We start from the raw sequence: 19,786 nt of genomic DNA on the forward strand, positions 1-19,786 counted from the left end.
CGGTTCCAGTCCTCCTCCGCTCACTCGCATAGCGGTATGGCCTGGGGACGAGGCTGGATCCATTCTCGTCCCCATAGCCCTTTCGTTTCTCTTAGCCGGCTTGGCACGAGAAAACGGAGGGCTCTGGGGACATAGGATTTTTGAATTAATTCGAATTTTTTTGATTGGCTGCTTGGAACAAAGAATTCCTAAACGGAAGTCGAAAACGTAACGACTCTCTCATACATTCTTTTGAAACGTCATGACTGCATACATGAAGACCGGAAGTCCTAGAATCCAGGACTGGAAATCCTCTGTCCCCAGAGCCCTTTGTTTCCTCGTGCCAAGGCCTAGCCGGCTAAGAGAAACGAAAGGGCTATGGGGACGAGAATGGGCTGGATCGGGACGTGTTCTGAGGTCACGGTATCCCACCCAAGTCACGCAATAGGAAGGGATGGTATAACTGACAAGGCGAGTGACATAGGATGTGATGAGTAAGTGTGCATGTGGAGAGCGAATGCGTGTAGACACGAAATGTTGTTTCAGTTTCGGGCGAATAGTATACTACCATATTTTTTTTCCATTTTGTGCAACTTATAGTTTGTCCCTTTTTTATAACGCGTCGTTGTATAAAGTGTTAAAAATTGTTGCCCGCAATGCTTTAGCCTGCGAATATAGCCGCCTTTCTCACTGGCGGGGCCTGAAGCGGTAAAATGGGGACTAAGAATCGCCTATTTTTTCACTCGGAAATGAGATTTGAGTCACTGGGACACTAGGGGAGTTGTTAGGGAACCTCCTGGTTTAGCTTCATATACGTGATAATATTCCAGTTAGTACTTTACTGGCGGTTTACTGTACTCTATAAATAAGCTGCGAAATTCTTGGTGTCAAAAGAAATGCTGCACAACGAGAATTTTTAGGATGCTTAGGTAACACATCAGTCATGTACTGTATGAGTAGTCTGGTGCCAAAAGCGTGAGAGGAGGTTTGACCCTTGCGTCTGCGGCTTCATGTGAATAATGGCGGGCGTCGCATTTTAGGATATGAAGGAACTTTGAATCACGATTTTGCGTCTTTGGAAGTTTTCCTCAATTTATCGTTACTATTTATAATTAGTTGAACCTTCAATAAAGTAATTTAGCTAATGCTACTTCAAAGAGATTTTCGCTGAACACCGTGGGTAGTGTTTTCATTGATCTTGGTGTTTCTTCACTGTCGCGGCCAAACGAACACATAGACGCAAAACAGGAACCCAAATTGATCCAAACTAGCTATAAATCTAGAGGTTGCAACGAATCAAGCTATCTCTTTTCCCTTCAAAAATGGTCAATTTATACAAGACAATTTTAGCATTAGCGCGGAAAAGGATGTTGTCGATGATGAGGTTTACCTAACTCGCTTCTGTAAGAAGTCTGAGAAGTGCCCATTACGAATTCACGCTCTTCCGCCCGGCCAGAGTTTTAGGAACCATGGAAAACTTAGTGCAAAACTTACAATCTTTCAACTGTGGTTAAAGAGGGAGGAAGGCATACAGGCTAACAAAAACCTAGATGGAGAAGAGGAAATATTGGAAAATAATCCACGGCTACCACCTAATACCGGAGATCGCGAATTACATAAGCCAGGTGGGCGAGCCTCCTCTCCCCCTGGGGCCATACACGGTACTCTATTCGGCATTTTACAGGCCTCCTCGACGTCCATTTCCACGCTTATGCTAAAATTGTCTCTTATAAGTTGAACATTTTAATAACAAAGATAACTAGATTTTTTGGAACCTTTAGTAGTAGATCCGCTTAAAACTTAAATAGTATCAGTATTCGTCTGACATGGCCGCAACAGTGAAGGAATACAGTGTACCAAGATCCTGATTAAAAACACTAGCCTAATTATAAATAGTAGCAATGATAAGAGAAAAACTTCCAAAGTCCCAAAACCGTGATTCAAACTTCCTTTATTTAGTAACATGAGATGCCCGCCATCATTCACATGGATGATGCAAGGGTCAAAGACACCAGTAATGTGTTACCTAAACGTTCTAAAAATGCTCACTGCGCATAACTACGCAGCTTATTTATAGAGCACAGTAATGCCAAAAGTCGTATGCGCGTTACGCGTGACGACCCCAAAGAACGTCTGCGTAGGAGGCTAGGCTGGCTAGGGCAGACCGCCAGTAAAGTTATCTAGATTGCGCGGGCGCCAAGTTAACGTCCGGATATGAAACTCTAAGATCTTACGTACGTACCCGCGCGAGTACCGGGGTGGGAGGAGCTCCCAAATGAAAAAGGGGATGTAAATTAACGATTTTACTCTCACTTAGGGTGTCCAAGATCGGGTATGAAAAATGGTTTCTTTGAGGGAGCGGGGGGGGGGGGGGGGACATGAACCACGCCCGGATTGGCCTCCTTCGGGGGATTAATTCATATTTTCGACGAGCATTCTTTTCACATGGGAGTTCCCCCGCCCCTAGGCACGAGTAGAAGTCAGCCAGTGCGTGTAAATGTTTGACGCAACTGTTTTGGCAACTCTTGGGTGTCAAAATTGAGCCCTATCGACAAAATTTCTGCCACATGCCATGAGGGGTTTCCCTCCAAGGAGCATGTCCCAATCACCTATATATGGGTACACCTCCTACAGGGCTGTTACAATGCCACTCTCGATCTTATTGTTGGATTTTATTTATCAATTCATATGTAGTCAATATTTTTTTCTTTAGAAACATGACAAGAATTCTATCTACAAATACATAAATTAAAATCTTTTTTTTCTAAATACACTAATAATAAGTATACATGTAGTAAAATTCTCCTATGACAAAAGAAAAAATAATAAGAAAATTGGGGTATTAGAAGAATATTGAGCAAAAACCAAACTATAAAATTAAAAGTTGGAGAAAGTAAACAAATTTAAATCAACTCTGAATGTCAACATCAAAATTAACACCAAAAATCAACCCAACTTGGTTGGTCGCATTTTGAATATCACTTTTTTTGTTATTAATATAATGAAAAGAAATATTATTCCAATTAATTCAAGCATGCCAATGTCATGACATGATAAAATGTATTCCAGAGGGGTGTTGAATCCATAACCTCTGTCATACCAGTGTGAGGCTCTGCCAACCGAATTGCAAAGTCTTGTTGGGAGGAGGATGCAAAGAAAGGAAAGTTATAATTTGTTATGTAACTTTAAAGGCAAGCAATGCGTACAAGTACGTAACTGTAGCCCATTATGCATATTAGGCGGCTATAAAAATAGATAATTTCAACAGATCTTTAGTGAGAAGGGCTAGCCAGTGTACACGCTTCAATAAATTTTTCTTCCTTTTCTCTCTCACTTGTATTTTCCCATTTTTTGCTGACAATCCATGAGAGAGACAAAGAGCTGCTTATAGTCAATAGGGACCTTCAGATTGGAGTATGAGTAAAACTTGTTAGTTTTTTTTTTCCCAAAGCCCTCACTTCTCCCTGTTGTGGACCAATGGAAAATGAGTCTATAGGTGTGAGATTAACGGGAAATGTAATAATCCAAAGAATCAAGGCACTACGTTTGAAAAGCCGTACTCATACTCAATCTTGTACTCGTACGCCAATCTAAAGGTCCCTTAAGTCTAGTGGCCAAGGACATGGAAATAATTAAACTCTTAACTGAATGCATGACAAGTTTAGATTCACCCCTTATATACAAGTATGTAAGTCGAGGGTAGCAAAGGGGGGTGCTTGCGATCCCGTTTCATGTACAAATTTTAACCAAATGCCTGGTCACGCATACTGGCCATTTTTATGCATCACGGTCTAATTTAATTTTTGTCCTTTTCATGTGTCGCACATAAACCCTTTGCTACCTGCAGACTAGGTCTTATTGACTTCATACAGCTGGGTCACCATCAGCCGGTTGGCTTGTGTCTTTGAAAATCTCTTCAGTTCTTTTGGGCGCAGCCTTGTATTTATACGATGAAGCAACATACAGGAATACCACAAAATTCACCAACATCAGTCCAGCTAACAGGAAAAAGAAATATTCCAAGTGGCCTTGATTGGGGTCGTTTTCTGGATACCAATCATTGTTACTTGCTGCTCTGACTATGACGACAAGAAGATTTGCGACATAGTTTCCGAGGCCACTTGTGACAAGAAAAGCACCCATCACAAGTCCTTGAAGGCACTTAGGGGCCTGAGAGTATGCAAACTCAAGTCCTGCGCAAGAAAATGAACAAGGTTAATTTTGTGTACATGCAATGGCATATGGGAGGCGTGGTGGCCTAATGATTAGCACAAACGGTCGGGTTAAAGGCCTGGCTAGGGTGCTGCATTGTGTTCTTGGGCAAGACACTTTGCTCTCATAGTGCCTCTCTCCACCCAGGTGTATAAATGGGTACCGGCGAATTTACTGCTGGGGGTTAACCCTGCATCCCGTCCAGGGGGAGTAGCAATACTCCTTGTCGCTTAATGCTATGGAAACCGGCTGTATGGGCCACTTGGCTCGGACACAGACTTTACCTTTTACATGCAACAGCATACATGGTTTCCATCATAGAAAAAACAGCAATGACAGTCCTATTTTTCACAGATCACAAAACAGTTCTCTCCAACCGTAAAATGAAAATTTCTCTCAAATGCAAATTAGCCAATTTAAAGTCTTTCAAGTTTATACTAGTTTCTTTATTTGCAACCAAAAAACCATAAATATTTTTATCCCCATAAGATTATCGTTTAAAACAACAATGCTCGTTAAAAATTGCATTACATGTACACATGAAATTAATTGTCTTGCCCTCTTTTCCTCTTTCCCCCTAGCCTTGGGAAAAGTATTTCCTCTTTTGCCCTAGATACAGGAGTGTATTATTATGTACAGTGTATTAGCCCTGCTGGTCCATTCAAACCCTTACCATAGGCCAAATACTCACATGTATAAGTATATAGCATTGCATATTTATTACTGTATTAACTCATAAACAAACACTATTTATCACCGAGCTTAAAATTTACCATTTTTATTACTTATTTATATATTAATTACACACTTGATGTTATTGACATTGCTGATCCTAGCAGTATTTGCAGGATGCATGTCACATATAAACCTAGTAAATGGCCCAGCTTCTGGGTGGCCATAAGTTTGATTTCAATTGGGACTCAGCTTTTTTCTTTGTTAATGACATTATGAACATTTTTGTCCAACCAGTATCTGGGTGGCCATAGGTTTGATTCCCATTGGGACTCAGATTTTTTCTTTGTTCATGACATTATGAACATTTTTCATCTTTATCAAATTGAATTGAGTTAAAAAGGACATTATTAATAACACTTTTGTTTACCTGTGATACTTGTCAGCACTTCACTGGATCCAATCAAAATAAATTGTGGGACTTGCCAGAAGATACTTAAACTTGAAGCATTGCGGTTTTCATCAAAAACTTTTTGTACTTCAAACCCACCATCGTGCCAGGTATTTCTTCGTTCTATTTCAATCACTCCAGCCACAATCACAGATGCTGCTGCAAACAGCATTCCAACTCCAATGCGCCGCAGAGGAGTGAACCTTATGCCGCAGTAACTAAGAAGAGGGTAAACAACATGATCCATGATTGGAATGAGAGTTAAAACAGCAACAATGTCGAAAATTGACAAGGATGCCGCTGGAACTGTAAAATTCTCCAATTTTAACTTCATGTAGGTAGCTTGAATAAGGAATGTTGTCTGCATCTGACAGTGAAATAAAGATGTTAAAAATAACTATACATGTCATTTAAAACATTATATTGATGTTTGCTTCTCTTCAATGCAAAACATAATTTAAATTTTGTTTTTTCTTATACATAAGCAAATAGAAATAAACAATACCCAAATCACAATACCCAAATCACAACACAATAGCTTACCAACAATAGTTTGAGCACCACCAAAATGAGTTTGTTCGTAGCGCGAGTCAAGTTCGAGCCCGAGTCAAGTTCGAGTTCGAGTCACGAGTCAAGTTCGAGTCAAAGAATTTTTTCACTTTTTTTTTCAATAATATCGTTTGACTATAATAAAGATAGGCACCGAGGTTTGATAAACGACAAAGTTTTTTTTTAATTACTGCAGACACGATCGGAAAGATTTCATTTTGCATTTTGAAACAACATAACTCTCAACTACCGGTATTCCTCGCTCCGTCATTCAACTCCTTGTTTTTATAGCATTTTAATACGCTTTTCGACTTTCAATACGCTTTTACAAGCAGTTTCTTTGCTTGATGGCTTGTCTTGGGCGACTGAGAAATATATATTTTTCCCATCGCCTAAGATTTTCATCGCGTTCTATTTTCGAATGCGAACAACTCGATTTTAATAGTTGATTCATTTTGTCACCCATTTGGAATACATCCATTTTTCGGCTCAAAATTATTTCCAACCAATTCAGAATAATTTCGGGCAGATCATGTCTTGATTTGAGAGAAATAGAGAATGTGCATAAACCGTCGGTATGTCCCGGTGTCCCAGAAAAATGCGGGAAAACAACTTTATCAGTGAACTTCCTTGACCCGTGTCACAATTGGTATCGGCGGCCGCTTGTGTTCGCTCTTGCAGGCGACGTTCAAGTTCCCTTGACTAGCGTTTTTTAAATATGATTTTTGTGTCGTTGAGATGGAACTTTACCTCAGTTATGTGTAATTAATACAGGTAGATATGTGTAAGGAAAATAAATGGATGCCAAGGAATATTTCTTCTTTGAAAAGCCGCAGCTGCGAACCAATGCAGGAATATGGAGTCAAATCAAATCTTGCTGTTCTTCAGACTTGTACCACTGATACATTATTTTCACCAGCAATTAAAACCAAAAGACTAAAAGAAAAAAGGGAAAATAAACTTGACTCTAACTTGACTCGTGACTCGAACTTGACTCGGGCTCGAACTTGACTCGTGCTCGAACTTGACTCATGCTACGAACAAACTCCCACCAAAATACACATAATGTACATGTTATAGTTTAATTTTATATTGTGTAGTTCCATCTCCCACACGGAAGGGACTCCAGATCAAGCAGTCCGGGTTCGAACCCTGGCTGAGGTCATTGTGTCGTGTTCTTGGGCAAGACACTTTACTTTCATAATGGGCGAGATATCCGACCAACCACGGACGGGGAAATCGAGGGAAGGGGGGATTGAACTGGAAGAGGATGGGGGGAACACGATTGGAACGAAGGCATGGGGGAGTCAGATTGGATAGAGGAGAAAAAAGAGTGTGCCGAAAATGCAACAACACAGACAGCACAACGACGACGCGCGGGAGGCAAGAGACGACATCAGGCAGGTGCGCAACAAACGCGTGCACTCAGCCAGAGGCCAACATGAGAACCTCTCGCCCTGTAGCGGACCACAAGTCAAGGGGACCGCGAGAGTTGAAGTGGTGGGGGGAGGACGAGGCAAGATGGCGGAATGTAGTGACGAGAACGGATGTGATACCACGAGGGGGGGGAAGGGAGACCATCCCAGAACGAAACCTGACGGGATGAGAAGCCACAGGGCGAGGGAGAAGAGGAGAATGAAAATGAAGGGAGGGGGTAGCGATAGGAATTCGAGGGATGGGGGGAAACGCATTGGAACGAAGGCAAGGGGGCGAAAATGGAAGCCGTCCGGGAGGGACGGATTTTTCTGGAATCGCCCAATGCCTCTCCACCCAGGTGTATAAATGGGTACTGGCGACATAATGCTGGTGGATACCCTGTGATGGACTAGCATCCAATTCAGGGGGAGTAGAAATATTCCCAGCCACATAATGCTACAGAAACCGGGATAAGCTCTGGCAAGTATGGGCCACTTGGCTCGAGGCTTCCCAGCTTATATTCACTTGTATGTACAGTGTACGCTGGGAATGATCAGGAACTTTCGATATGTTCTTTTTTTTTAATTTTTGTTAAGTGAAAAGGCCTGACATTACAGTACACAGTTAACAAGAGTGCCTAACCTGTGAGTAAATTGTCCAGTAAGCGATGAAAAAAATGAACACAGCAATAACTCTTAACAGTGCCTTGACATCTTCAACCTGTGCCTCACTGAACTTCCCTCCAAAGCTGTTCTTTGCTCCATCCAGCCAGGCTCCAGCATTCTGCCTGCGATTTCGTATTGCTTCACGGATTATTTTCGCAGTTTCTGAGAGTTGGCTGCCCCCTGGCGACTTGGTTAAGTATTTGTTACGACCAGCAAGAAATGCAATCACACCAAGAAACATTGTACCCGCAGTGATGCAATAGCCATAAAAGACATTTGATTGTTGGACCCACACAACCACTGTATATGCGATTAAAGATCCTATGTTGATAAACCAGTAAAACCAGTTAAAGAATGCCTGGACGGCTTTAGGTCCTTCCCTTTGAACCTGATCTGCTCCAAACGGCGACACATTTGCTTTGATTCCTCCCGTGCCGAATGCAATCATCACTAGCGACAACACAAAGTACACCAATCTCATTGTTTTGTTGTGAATGGATTTGACGTTGAATAGTTGTTTGACCATATCATCTCTCATGGAAACTGCAGCCAGTAGCAAAGTTCCGACAACATACAACAAAGAGCTTGCATAAATGGTGTTGAACCGACCCATGTAAGTGTCTGCTAGCCATCCTCCAAGTAAAGGAATGAGATAACATGTTCCTGAAGGACAAGAAACAGTACAGAAGCTTTAACCAAAATAGGATTATCAGAAAAAAATATTTAACTGAAGGTTTATCATCCCCAGTCTAATCAATAATATTTCTGTTCCTTCTTGGCTTATTATATAGCCAGTTGTTACTGCAAGGCGCCCAAAAGAGTGACCCCTCTTATTTATTCACATTCTTTCATGCAGATTAAATCCAATCAGAAGTTAACTGCAAGCTATCCACGGCTCTAGATTGGATTAAATCTGCACGAACGAATGTGAATAAATTAAAAGTGGTCACACTTTTGGGTGCCTTGCTGTAATATGTTCCTATAATATATACCGGTAATTATTAATTACAAGTAAATATATTTTACATTAGATTTTGGATATATTTTTATTTTATTTATATTTTAGATGTAGAGCAATCCCGTGGAAATGTTACCATTTAATCGTCATTGTCACCATCATCATCATCATCATCATTGGAATCCTCCACCGTACACTTTCCCCTCGCCTATCACCAACTTTTTTAAATGGCCAAAAGTAAAAGCAAATTTATTTAAATTGACTTACGTTTTTAGGCATCAGACTATTAGTGCATAAACAACAGATTGTATGCATTTGGCGGTGACCAGTTGAAATGGCTAACGGGAATGATCATTTATAGCTCGGGGGTGAGGGGAGAGTAGACTTTGACAGGGAATACAGCTAAAAAATGTCGTTTTTTCGCGATTTTTGGCATGTATGACTTTTAGACCGATCACCCATGATCCCCTTATAATCACGATTATCACCACTATTTCGGTAAATTGGTTTCAGAGCAGACACAAAAATGCCGCCGAGGTCTATATATTACACCCGGTTTTTGAGCTCGCTCAACTCAACCTTGATTTTGAAAATCGCCAAAAAAGATCAAACACTTATAACTTCGTCATTTTGAACAGACAATTGCTCAAATCTTTACATGATATGTATATTTGTTTGTTGTTTCTTTACATTAAGTATGACGTCACAATGTCACGTGGTTACTGCATAGCAACTAAAAATTTAACGAAATGATCACCTTTTCCTTACCGAGGGGAAATTCCACCGACGTATAACTGAATCCAGTGGCTTTACTTTTTGGTATATCAGATAAACTATGCTGCAGATTTTTAGAACTCTTAAGAAGGTAGACATTCAGTTCCTTTGACGAAGGCTAAGTCTTTTCGTTGCCTGGTAACTTAAGATGAAAGAGGCTAAAACGAGGGGAGAGACGACCTTTTGCTAAAAAAATGTACTGTTTTTGCAAGCTATATTCTTAGCAAAGTGCTTTAGTGGCACTCCTCATAAAAACATTTCTCGAAAGTTCAATTCAAAGGTTGACTTTCCATGCATTGAAAGCTTTACCAAATAAAATTGCTTCTGAGATATGGAAGTCAAACTTTAGACACCTCGGAGATGCCAAATTTTGTAGAAGACGCATTTTAAAGACTGTCAATCATCCAAATAAACAGCTTTACTCGTAGAAAAGTAATCACACTAGCTCTTAACAATCTGCTTACTAATCTTCGAGAGTTCATTTCGGATTGAGCGGATTGTGACTTTGAAAAAAATTTTTATTCCAGCCCCTCCCTTATTTGTAAATATGGCGTCAACGAAATGACTTTGTGTAGCGGCTGAAAAAACCCAGCAATATATCTTTATAAGGAATGCTTGGCGTGTTTGAATGGTATCCATAAGAGGAATAATCTAAGTAGATTTCAAAAGAAATAATCATGTTATGATTGACTAGGAAAAGCTTTTAATGATATTGAAGGGAGGGGGAAGTCGACCAGTTAGTTCTACCTGTAGTTGAAACTGACAAAGTTCAAACTACCAAAACTTTGGAACCAGACCACTGGGCGACTTGAAACTTGGCAAGCAGTTACAACACATCACATTCTTAATACCAAGCTAATGCAACTGGCAGAATTTTGCTTGTTAAGCATTTTTTTGCCTTTTCTGCATATTTGGAAGTCGAGAAACCGCCATTTTCAAATACGAAAAAAAATCCGTAGAAAAATCAAAACTGAGCCGATTTCAACCTTTTTTCCACGACATCAAAGCTCTTATAGTTTTACATGTAATGAAAATGTACTTTTGCTTGTGCGCATTATCTGTAATGAAATACCGCTGACCAATACTAAAATTTTATTAAAAATTTAATATCTTTGACATTTCAAGCTGTTTCTTTCCAAGAATTGATAACATACCTCGAGATTTAGTATTTTTTTGGTTTCAAGCTTCTAAAAAAGTGAAATATTGAATCCAAGATTTTCGATCTCTTAATCTCTTTGAAGGTGGAACCTCACAAAATTGCGGTGATTTGAAATTATGCAGTTTTAGTCTTCTTTTAAGCGGTTACATAAAATGCTGACTTAGCAAAATTTGCTACTAATATTTACATTTTAGAGAACGATAAAGACAGTTCTAACTAATTTTGAAAGTAGCAAGTAAAAGAGCCAAGCAAAAAAACGATTTGAATGATACAAATCGATGTTTGGTGAAGGTCGACTTTCCCCTCAATTTTTTTTGTTTGAAATAAGCCGTGGTGAAGGTCGACTTTCCCCTCAGTTTTGTGTTTGAATTAAGCCGTGTCCAGTCTACATCGGACAAATACTCGGACGCATCTCGATTAAGGTAAGTCACATGTTAATTGCTCTGTTAACAGATTGTTTTGCCCCGTAATATAAGAGAATTGTCAGGGAAACTGTCAGTGAGATATGTACGTAAGTAGGAAGCTAAGGGGGGGGGGGGGGTTGGAGCAAAAACGTTCTCAAAACACAAGAATTGTTTGTAAAATGCCCTATCATCTTTTAAGTGTTATTAATTTGATAAAAGGATAACGTGGGGAGCCATAAGTTAAAACCAGTTTCATTAGCTATATTAAATTTGTTTTCAGTTTTGTGTAATTGGTAAAAGAGATCTAGAGTTGCTAACTTATGGAGGAGTACCTAAGGATTGTTGCACTAGGCAACATGGGGGACGAGACCGCTCTGAAAGATCTCCCATATCAAGAAATGGTAAGAGAGCATTGGGGAGGTTTTTGACGAGGGACGGGAGCACCACTGCCAACGGTTAAGTAAATTCATTGGGCAGGCGGCGGATGGAGATCCAGAAGCGCTGCGTTTCTTTAGTCTGGAAGAACCACCAAGTATGAAGATTGGAGTCTTAATATTGCCCCAAATGTCACAACACTTAAAATGCACTTCAGAAGTGCAAAGGAGTGTGCTGCTATCGGGGACTACATCGGAAATGGGCAGTTGCTAGCTATTTCAAAATCCGTCATGGCCTACACACAGTACCTAGTAACCTGCGATCAGGCTTTCTTTTTTCGCGGCAGAGGGAAGTTCATTTTTCCGTTGACCCCTCCGCCGCGAGAAAAATAATGCCTGATCACAGGTTAAGTACCTAGCGGAAATTAAACACTAGATGCAGTTAGATGTACCAATCGACGGACAGGACGTTGCTAGTGGATTGTTGGCGCACATACAAAGCCTTAAAATGTTGCGGTAAAAGGTTGAACCACGATGGAAAGGACAACAGAGTGGCGATAAAGATGGCAGCAGTACCACTTACAGCGATGATGGAAGCGAAATCAGCAAACAAAACGCTGCTGACCCAGATTACGAGCCAGAGGGAATTAAAAGACCAAAGACCAAATATCCTTTAAAATCAACATCGTCCCTGCACTTAAGGAAGCAGCTTTAGAACAACACAAACAAGCACCATCGATAGAGAAAGCAGTGTCAGGTGACGTAAACGTTCGTCAAACAGCAGAATAAAAAATCAGTAGCCAACAGGAGGAGGAGATGCGGAGAGACACAAGAGAAAGTGAAACAACCGGGGGGGGGGGGGGAACAAGGCAAACGGAGAAGCTAAAGAAGAAGAGTCATCATTCGATTAACAAGTGTCCGATCCGGACGTGCAGCTACGAGGGCCCTAACCTGCCGAGGCACTTGTGTTCAAAGCATAAAAAGGAGGAGAAGGAAGTTGTCAAACTTAATTCAATCGCAAGTCTGGAAGAAAAGAGAAGGGGACCGAACCGGATGAGCAAGGGAAGACCCAGACTCGGCCTTAAAATTAAATGGTGTCCATTTGAAGGATGCAATTTAGCAGCTCATGTCCTGAGTAAAACCTGATTTTCGCGTGAATCAGATCTAGATTTGCCGCTTAAAAACTAATACCAGCATATTAAACTATGATGTACTGCAAATGAAATATTCAAGAATTAAAATATTCTGTATGTTTGATTTCGAATAAATCACAAAAATGTTTCAGATTGTACTTTTGGTGTAGCGATAATAAATGAGCCGAGACACAAACACTACGTAGAGGAAGTAATCTCAAATAAAATATATACATATATCTGGAAGCCACATCAACGTTGATCGATGGGTTTTTATGACCTGTAAAACAAAACGTTGAGTTTTTGGTCCAAGAAACGTTTTTCGTTATAACTGTCAAACTGTTAAACACTAACATTAAAAACGCGACTGTATGAACACGTTGTATGAATTTTAAAAAGGCGAGAAATAATAATAATAATAATAATAATAATAATAGTATTTATATAGCACCAAATTCACTAATTGCTTTACAATAAAATATTAATAAAATAATATTAAAAAGTATAATGTTAAAGGATACCGAACGTTTAAAAAGCAGAGTATAATTCCTTAATTCAAATAAACTCAACTGTATCCTTTTGTGATGTTCAATAGTATGTCTTCTTTCGCCTTATTGTGAAATTTTCTACTTGAAAAAGAATGCAGGATTGCTTTCTTTGCTTCATAACAAGACACTACAACTGTTTTGTTACTCATACAAAAAATTGGAGTTATTCTCCTTACACCTCTAGTACGTATAAAATAATATATAAATCGTTTAAAGTTAGACGAGGGGAACGCTGACCTTCTATGAGGGGAAAGTTGACCTAAGAGGGGAAAGATGACTTTTAAGAGGGGAAGGTCGACCTATGAGGGGAAGGTCGACCTTTGCCGGGGGGAAAATCCACCTTGACAGAGGGGAGGGTATACCTGCGAGGGGGAAGTCGAACTTGGAGAGGGGGGAGTTGACCTTGTCGAGGGGGAAGTCGACTTTTTCCGAGGGGAGGGTCGCCATGATTATAATCATTATCATCATCGTCATTATCATCATCATCATCATCATCATCATCATCATTATCATCATCGTCATCACTTGTGGACATTTTCTACCATTTTGACTCTTTTTATTAGAAGACAATTTCAAAACATGCAAGACTGACCAAGTTTTAAGTGGTGTGTCTTTAATACAATCATCTACATGTACTTATAATTTATAGTTAAAACAGAAAAGTTACAAACCAACCTTGAAACAAATAATTAATAGTTGATGGCCAAGGTGAAGCAAGCTTTAACTCGCTGCTGGTAAATAACAACAGATTTGCGGTCAATCCATAAAATGTCAGACGCTCACACAACTCTGTGACAAGAATGCAAAGTGTGACAAGGAACTTTCGGCCACGCCCCATGCTGGCCCCACCAACAGTTGAAAGGCTGCCATTGTTCTCCGAGATTAATGGAGAATTTTCGTCTTCACTTGACATGACTCTTGTTGCAGTTCGGTGACCAAGAACTGCATTCCTACAAAATTGACGAAAAGTAGAACTTGCTAATTACTCTCATTCTTTTAACATCTATAAGTTTTCTACAACTAACATTACATGTAACTGGTAGATTCAATAAATTCTTTAAATTGCATTAAAGATTTTGGGGGCATAAGAAAATACAAAAGTAATTCTACTGTACCATCAGGGCAGAGGAGAAGATTATCTCGGTTTCTAGTTACAATGTAACAACTAGTCGGCAAGCTTGAGGTTGCTTAAGGCTGATAGTCGGCAAGGAGCAAAGCCCCAAGTCAACTCACATCAATTTGTTAAGGGAAGTTACAGGGACATTTGTATTGCCAAAAACATGAAAAACAGGCTAGCAGGCCAAGGTGGCTTTTTCCATGACTTTGCGGCCTTTTAACCAAAAACACTGAAATTCTCAGAATAGCATATTATTTCATATATTTTTAAGTGTCACTATCACCATTTTAAGAAACTTAACCGAACAACAAAAATGAATGACAACCATTTCTACATATTTGGTCCACAGCGCCAAACTTAATTTGCATATTTAGTTTTGTTTAGTCTACCGTCGACATGAACAACAGCTAGATGAATGAAACAAGACTCATAAAATGAGTTTAATTTTACTCAGTGCAGGGCTTAAAATTTCAATTTTATGCAAACGAATTTTACCTATTCGGGCCATCTGTGGAATTCATAAAACAGTTTTGTGGGATTCTCGAGTTAATCACGCGCACTCGGGGCAACGTCCGCTTTGTCCCGGAAACGGCCCTAAGAAAAACGGACAACAGGGAAATAAGGATATCAAAAACAAATTCTGAATGCGATTTTTTCCTTCTTTCGTCCATTGCACTCCTAAAACATGTGTTTAATTTGTCGTTGTTTGAAGCCGACACTGACCTGCAGACTTCACATCTTCCCTTCATAATTTCTGATTAAATTCATCATGTACTGATCACGTAGAGACTGCACAGCAGAGCCTTTTGTCTTCCACTGTACACTTTTTACGCAAACTGCAATCCCAGTGCAAAGCATAGCTGCTCGAAATTTCGTATAAATCGCCCGTTTGAAGAACGACTTCGAGTGACTCGCCAAAAAATTCCAAATGCATGCGAGCTCGACGTTTTACGTTTAGCGCGCAAATTTACCACCTTATGCTATACGCGTACTTCAAATGCTTACCTTTAGGTGAAAAAAACAGCAGTCATTCCCAAACAGTTCATAGATTTGACAAGAGGAAAAGTTTTAACATGCAAGACAGTCAGACAGAGCGATAGACCGGCCTCTCACTCTATCATGTGAGACTCATCTGAGACTCACACAATGCCCCCAAAACAGACCTTTGAGACCTGGCCTGATTTTCTCACAAAATCCCTACAAGGACTGTCACGAAAAATAAATTCTCGAAAATTCGGTTCCGAAAATTCACCATCATGGCAATTTCAAATTTTCAGTGTAAGGAAAATGATATGTGATGTAAATAATGTATTTTTGTTTCTCAAGAAACTAAAAGGAAGGACGTGCGCCATGCGCATTTATAAAATAATTAAGATACTACGCGCGCTCTCATTGGTCGATAGGTGTGTTTAGATGAGAGTATGTAAACACGGTTGTGACGTCACGCTTTCTGTGTTTCCCGGCACAATTTAAAAACATTAAGACTTGAAACCAAAAAGACTTGCAAAGTAACTTCAAGTACGATATTAAAGAAATTGAAAACAATACCAAATTTTGATATGTGTTCCAGCTTTCTCTTCCCATATGAGCCCGAGGTAAAAAAGCAAAAGAAAGAAGAACCACAGCGCTTTGCCTGGAGGGAGCTCAAGCGAACGACAAAATATGCAACAAAATACGCTGTACATAAACATTTTTCAAGTAAATTTTTGCGGTTAAGTACTACAAAAAAATTCCCTACAAGTCATTCTTTATTGGAAAAAAATTATAGGTCAATGCAAACGAAACTATAAGCTACAAACTTAAACTTACCGCAAATCTGCTTAAAATGCAATTAAAATGACGCTTAAAATATATTTTCTCTGAGACTTCCTTAGCGTAAAAATTCTACTGTTACTTTGGCCATAATAGTCGTGAACTTTTTTCATTCAAAATGGGCTTGGGGAAGACGAAATAATGGAAATATTTGTCAGAGAACCAAAGCAGAATTTGTTGTCAATTTGAGGTTTATTCTACGCTTGGAGCACACTACAAAGACGGAGGAACTGAACAATTTACCGTACAATAAATGCATACAATTGCTACCGACCTCGCTAGATCCGCTGCTTGTGCTATGATTCCTAATTATCCAGTAAAACTTCACAAGACACGATGAGACATTTCAACCGCGTGTTATCGGGCTGCCAAATCATTCAGGCAAGTTCACTTCACTTTCAAGAGCGATAAAGCACAGTGGCATTCATTTCCAGCTTAAATAAACTCCTCATCTTGAAGTTCTATCCTTACAGAGCCGTATTTTGAGCATTTCTTTTAGTTTTTGCCAAGCTTTCCGTATTTTTCTGCAAGATTTACGTGGAATCGCTTTCGTCGACACGGCGCAACATGCCACAAATTTTACTTGAACTTTTATAACACGAATTTTGATTGGTTCATGTGTTGTCAAATGCGCGTTTTGAGAAAATCTATTTCAATCAAGAAGTAAATAAACCAAATCCTCTCATTTTTCCGAATTATTTTTGAAAAAAAATATTTTTTAAAAGCAATAGAGGACTTTTTTCCGTGTTTACATAGCCTCATCTAAACACTCGGGTGGTTGGGAGAATTCTCGAAAGTTATGCAAACCCTCGACTGCGTCTCGGGTTTGCACAACTGTCTCGAATTCTCCCAACCTCCCTCGTGTTTAGATGAGGCTATGTAAACACGGAAAAAGTCCTCCATTGCTTAAATGGCGCATAAAGCTATAAAATGGCGCATTAAAAAAGTACTTACCGGGCCTGTGATGCGCCCAAGCCGCAAAACAGCTAGTAAAATATACACTACTTTGTGAAAAGGTTTTTAATGTGTAAATTTTCAGTTTAATGACGGATAAACAAGCGAAAAACACGGTGCCTTCGCTCTTTGCTTCGCGGTCGCTTTATTTTTGTCCCCAGATCCTCAACCCGGACTTTGCTTGCAAGCGAGGCTTTTGCTCAGAGTTCCATGCGCTTTCCGGCCGTGTTTTCGTGTTGTCATCCTTTTCGTCATTCTAATAGGCTGCTTTGAATTTATTTACATCTCTTATTAGCCTCATTTGTTTAAAGTCAACATGCCTACCAAAAAAGTGCTAAAATTGGACAGCTCTTAGAAAAAATTGTCGACATTTTTCACCACGAACGTCAAGTCCGCCACAACTGAGCAGAATCGTAATCCTGTATTAAAAGCTTAAAACAATGACGAAAACGAAGGCCTGGTGAAACGACTCACGATCAAAGTGTATCCTCCAAGCATTCTAGTTCTGAGTAACGAAAATGTCAGTTCCAGTTCAGAATCTATAATTTATCTAAATGAAATTGTTGCTTTTGATGAAATAACGTTAAACCTGTATAATTTCATACTGTAAGTTACAGTACTTAATATGCAATTCTTATTAGCTACCGGTATATAAGATCTTCGACTTTGCAATTTCACTTTGCTTGAACCAGTGTGAAATACAAGCAATAAAGCATTATGTAACCTTTGCTGATTTTTTTTTTCCTGGCCCATTCATTTAGCCTGATGGCCCAAACGTTTTATAAATGGCCCAAAACTTTCCAATGACAGGGGCCATGGGCTCGTTTGCCTGTTTTCCTTCCTAATCCCTGTATACGCGTACTTCAAATGCTTACCTTTAGGTGAAAAGAACAACAGTCATTCCCAAACAGTTCATAGATTTGACAAGAGGAAAAGTTTTAACATGCAAGACAGTCAGACAGAGCGATAGACCGGCCTCTCACTCTATCATGTGAGACTCATCTGAGACTCACACAATGCCCCCAAAACAGACCTTTGATCGAGACCTGGCCTGATTTTCTCACGAGATCCCTACAAGGACTGTCACGAAAAATAAATTCTCGAAAATTCGGTTCCGAAAATTCACCATCATGGCAATTTCAAATTTTCAGTGTAAGGAAAATGATATGTGATGTAAATAATGTATTTTTGTTTCTCAAGAAACTTAAAGGAAGGACGTGTGCCATGCGCATATGGCGCATAAAGCTATAAAATGGCGCATTAAAAAAGTACTTACCGGGCCTGTGATGCGCCCAAGCCGCAAAACAGCTAGTAAAATATACGCTACTTTGTGAAAAGGTTTTTAATGTGTAAATTTTCAGTTTAATGACGGATAAACAAGCGAAAAACACGGTGCCTTCGCTCTTTGCTTCGCGGTCGCTTTATTTTTGTCCCCAGATCCTCAACCCGGACTTTGCTTGCAAGCGAGGCTCTTGCTCAGAGTTCCATGTGCTTTCCGGTCGTGTTTTCGTGTTGTCATCCTTTTCGTCATTCTAATAGGCTGCTTTGAATTTATTTACATCTCTTATTAGCCTCATTTGTTTAAAGTCAACATGCCTACCAAAAAAGTGCTAAAATTGGACAGCTCTTAGAAAAAACTGTCGACTTTTTTCACCACAAACGTCAAGTCCGCCACAACTGAGCAGAATCGTAATCCTGTAAGTCCTGTAAACAATATCGAAAACGAAGGTATGGTGAAAGTCAAACGACTCACGATCAAAGTGTATCCTCCAAGCATTCTAGTTCTGAGTAACAAAAATGTCAGTTCCAGTTCAGAATCTATAATTTATCTAAATGAAATTGTTGCTTTTGATGGAATAACGTTAAACCTGTATAATTTCATACTGTAAGTTACAGTACTTAATATGCAATTCTTATTAGCTATATAAGATCTTCGACTTTGCAATTTCACTTTGCTTGAACCAGTGTGAAATACAAGCAATAAAGCATTATGTAACCTTTGCTGATTTTTTTTCCTGGCCCATTCATTTAGCCTGATGGCCCAAACGTTTTATAAATGGCCCAAAACTTTCCAATGACAGGGGCCATGGGCTCATTTGCCTGTTTTCCTTCCTGATCCCTGTATACGCGTACTTCAAATGCTTACCGCCTTTAGGTGAAAAGAACAGCAGTCATTCCCAAACAGTTCATAGATTTGACAAGAGGAAAAGTTTTAACATGCAAGACAGTCAGACAGAGCGATAGACCGGCCTCTCACTCTATCATGTGAGACTCATCTGAGACTCACACAATGCCCCCAAAACAGACCTTTGAGACCTGGCCTGATTTTGTCACGAAATCCTTACAAGGACTGTCACGAAAAATAAATTCTCGAAAATTCGGCTCCGAAAATTCACCATCATGGCAATTTCAAATTTTCAGTGTAAGGAAAATGATATGTGATGTAAATAATGTATTTTTGTTTCTCAAGAAACTAAAAGGAAGGACGTGCGCCATGCGCATATGGCGCATAAAGCTATAAAATGGCGCATTAAAAAAGTACTTACCGGGCCTGTGATGCGCCCAAGCCGCAAAACAGCTAGTAAAATATACACTACTTTGTGAAAAGG

General features: G+C 39.7%; 2 protein-coding genes across 10 annotated transcripts in view; both read right to left on the bottom strand.

Moving 5' to 3' along the window:
• LOC144650489 (uncharacterized) overlaps positions 1–19,786 on the bottom strand; it is a 40,022-nt gene that overhangs the window by 5,809 nt on the left and 14,427 nt on the right. The window lies entirely within an intron of this gene.
• Positions 2,490–19,522, bottom strand: LOC144650494 (solute carrier family 15 member 4-like). Of its 9 annotated transcripts, none has more exons than XM_078510179.1 (6): positions 19,327–19,522; positions 14,907–15,005; positions 13,970–14,244; positions 7,922–8,607; positions 5,294–5,681; positions 2,490–4,172 (listed from the first exon to the last, which is right to left on the bottom strand). In XM_078510179.1, the coding sequence occupies exons 2-6, from the start codon at positions 14,930–14,932 to the stop codon at positions 3,844–3,846; spliced, it is 1,704 nt and encodes a 567-aa protein (XP_078366305.1). In that variant the 5' UTR covers positions 14,933–15,005; positions 19,327–19,522; the 3' UTR covers positions 2,490–3,843. The 9 variants fall into 9 exon arrangements, with proteins under 9 accessions (XP_078366305.1, XP_078366306.1, XP_078366304.1 ...); XM_078510180.1 differs by lacking the exon at positions 19,327–19,522 and adding an exon at positions 15,417–16,188; XM_078510178.1 differs by lacking the exon at positions 19,327–19,522 and having other exon boundaries at positions 14,907–15,386.

This window comes from Oculina patagonica, chromosome 4 (genome assembly GCF_052425735.1).
Source record: "Oculina patagonica isolate OP01 chromosome 4, crgOcupat, whole genome shotgun sequence".
Lineage (NCBI taxonomy): Eukaryota > Metazoa > Cnidaria > Anthozoa > Scleractinia > Oculinidae > Oculina > Oculina patagonica.

Coding starts and splice junctions, on each gene's coding strand:
- LOC144650494 (XM_078510178.1), bottom strand. CDS start 15,160: ATGAAGGGAAGATGTGAAGTCTGCAGGTCAGTGTCGGCTTCAAACAAC. Junction 14,245..14,906: donor TCCACAGATGGCCCGAATAG/GTAAAATTCGTT, acceptor TCAATTTTGTAG/GAATGCAGTTCTTGGTCACC. Junction 8,608..13,969: donor TATTAATTATTTGTTTCAAG/GTTGGTTTGTAA, acceptor CTTGTCCTTCAG/GAACATGTTATCTCATTCCT.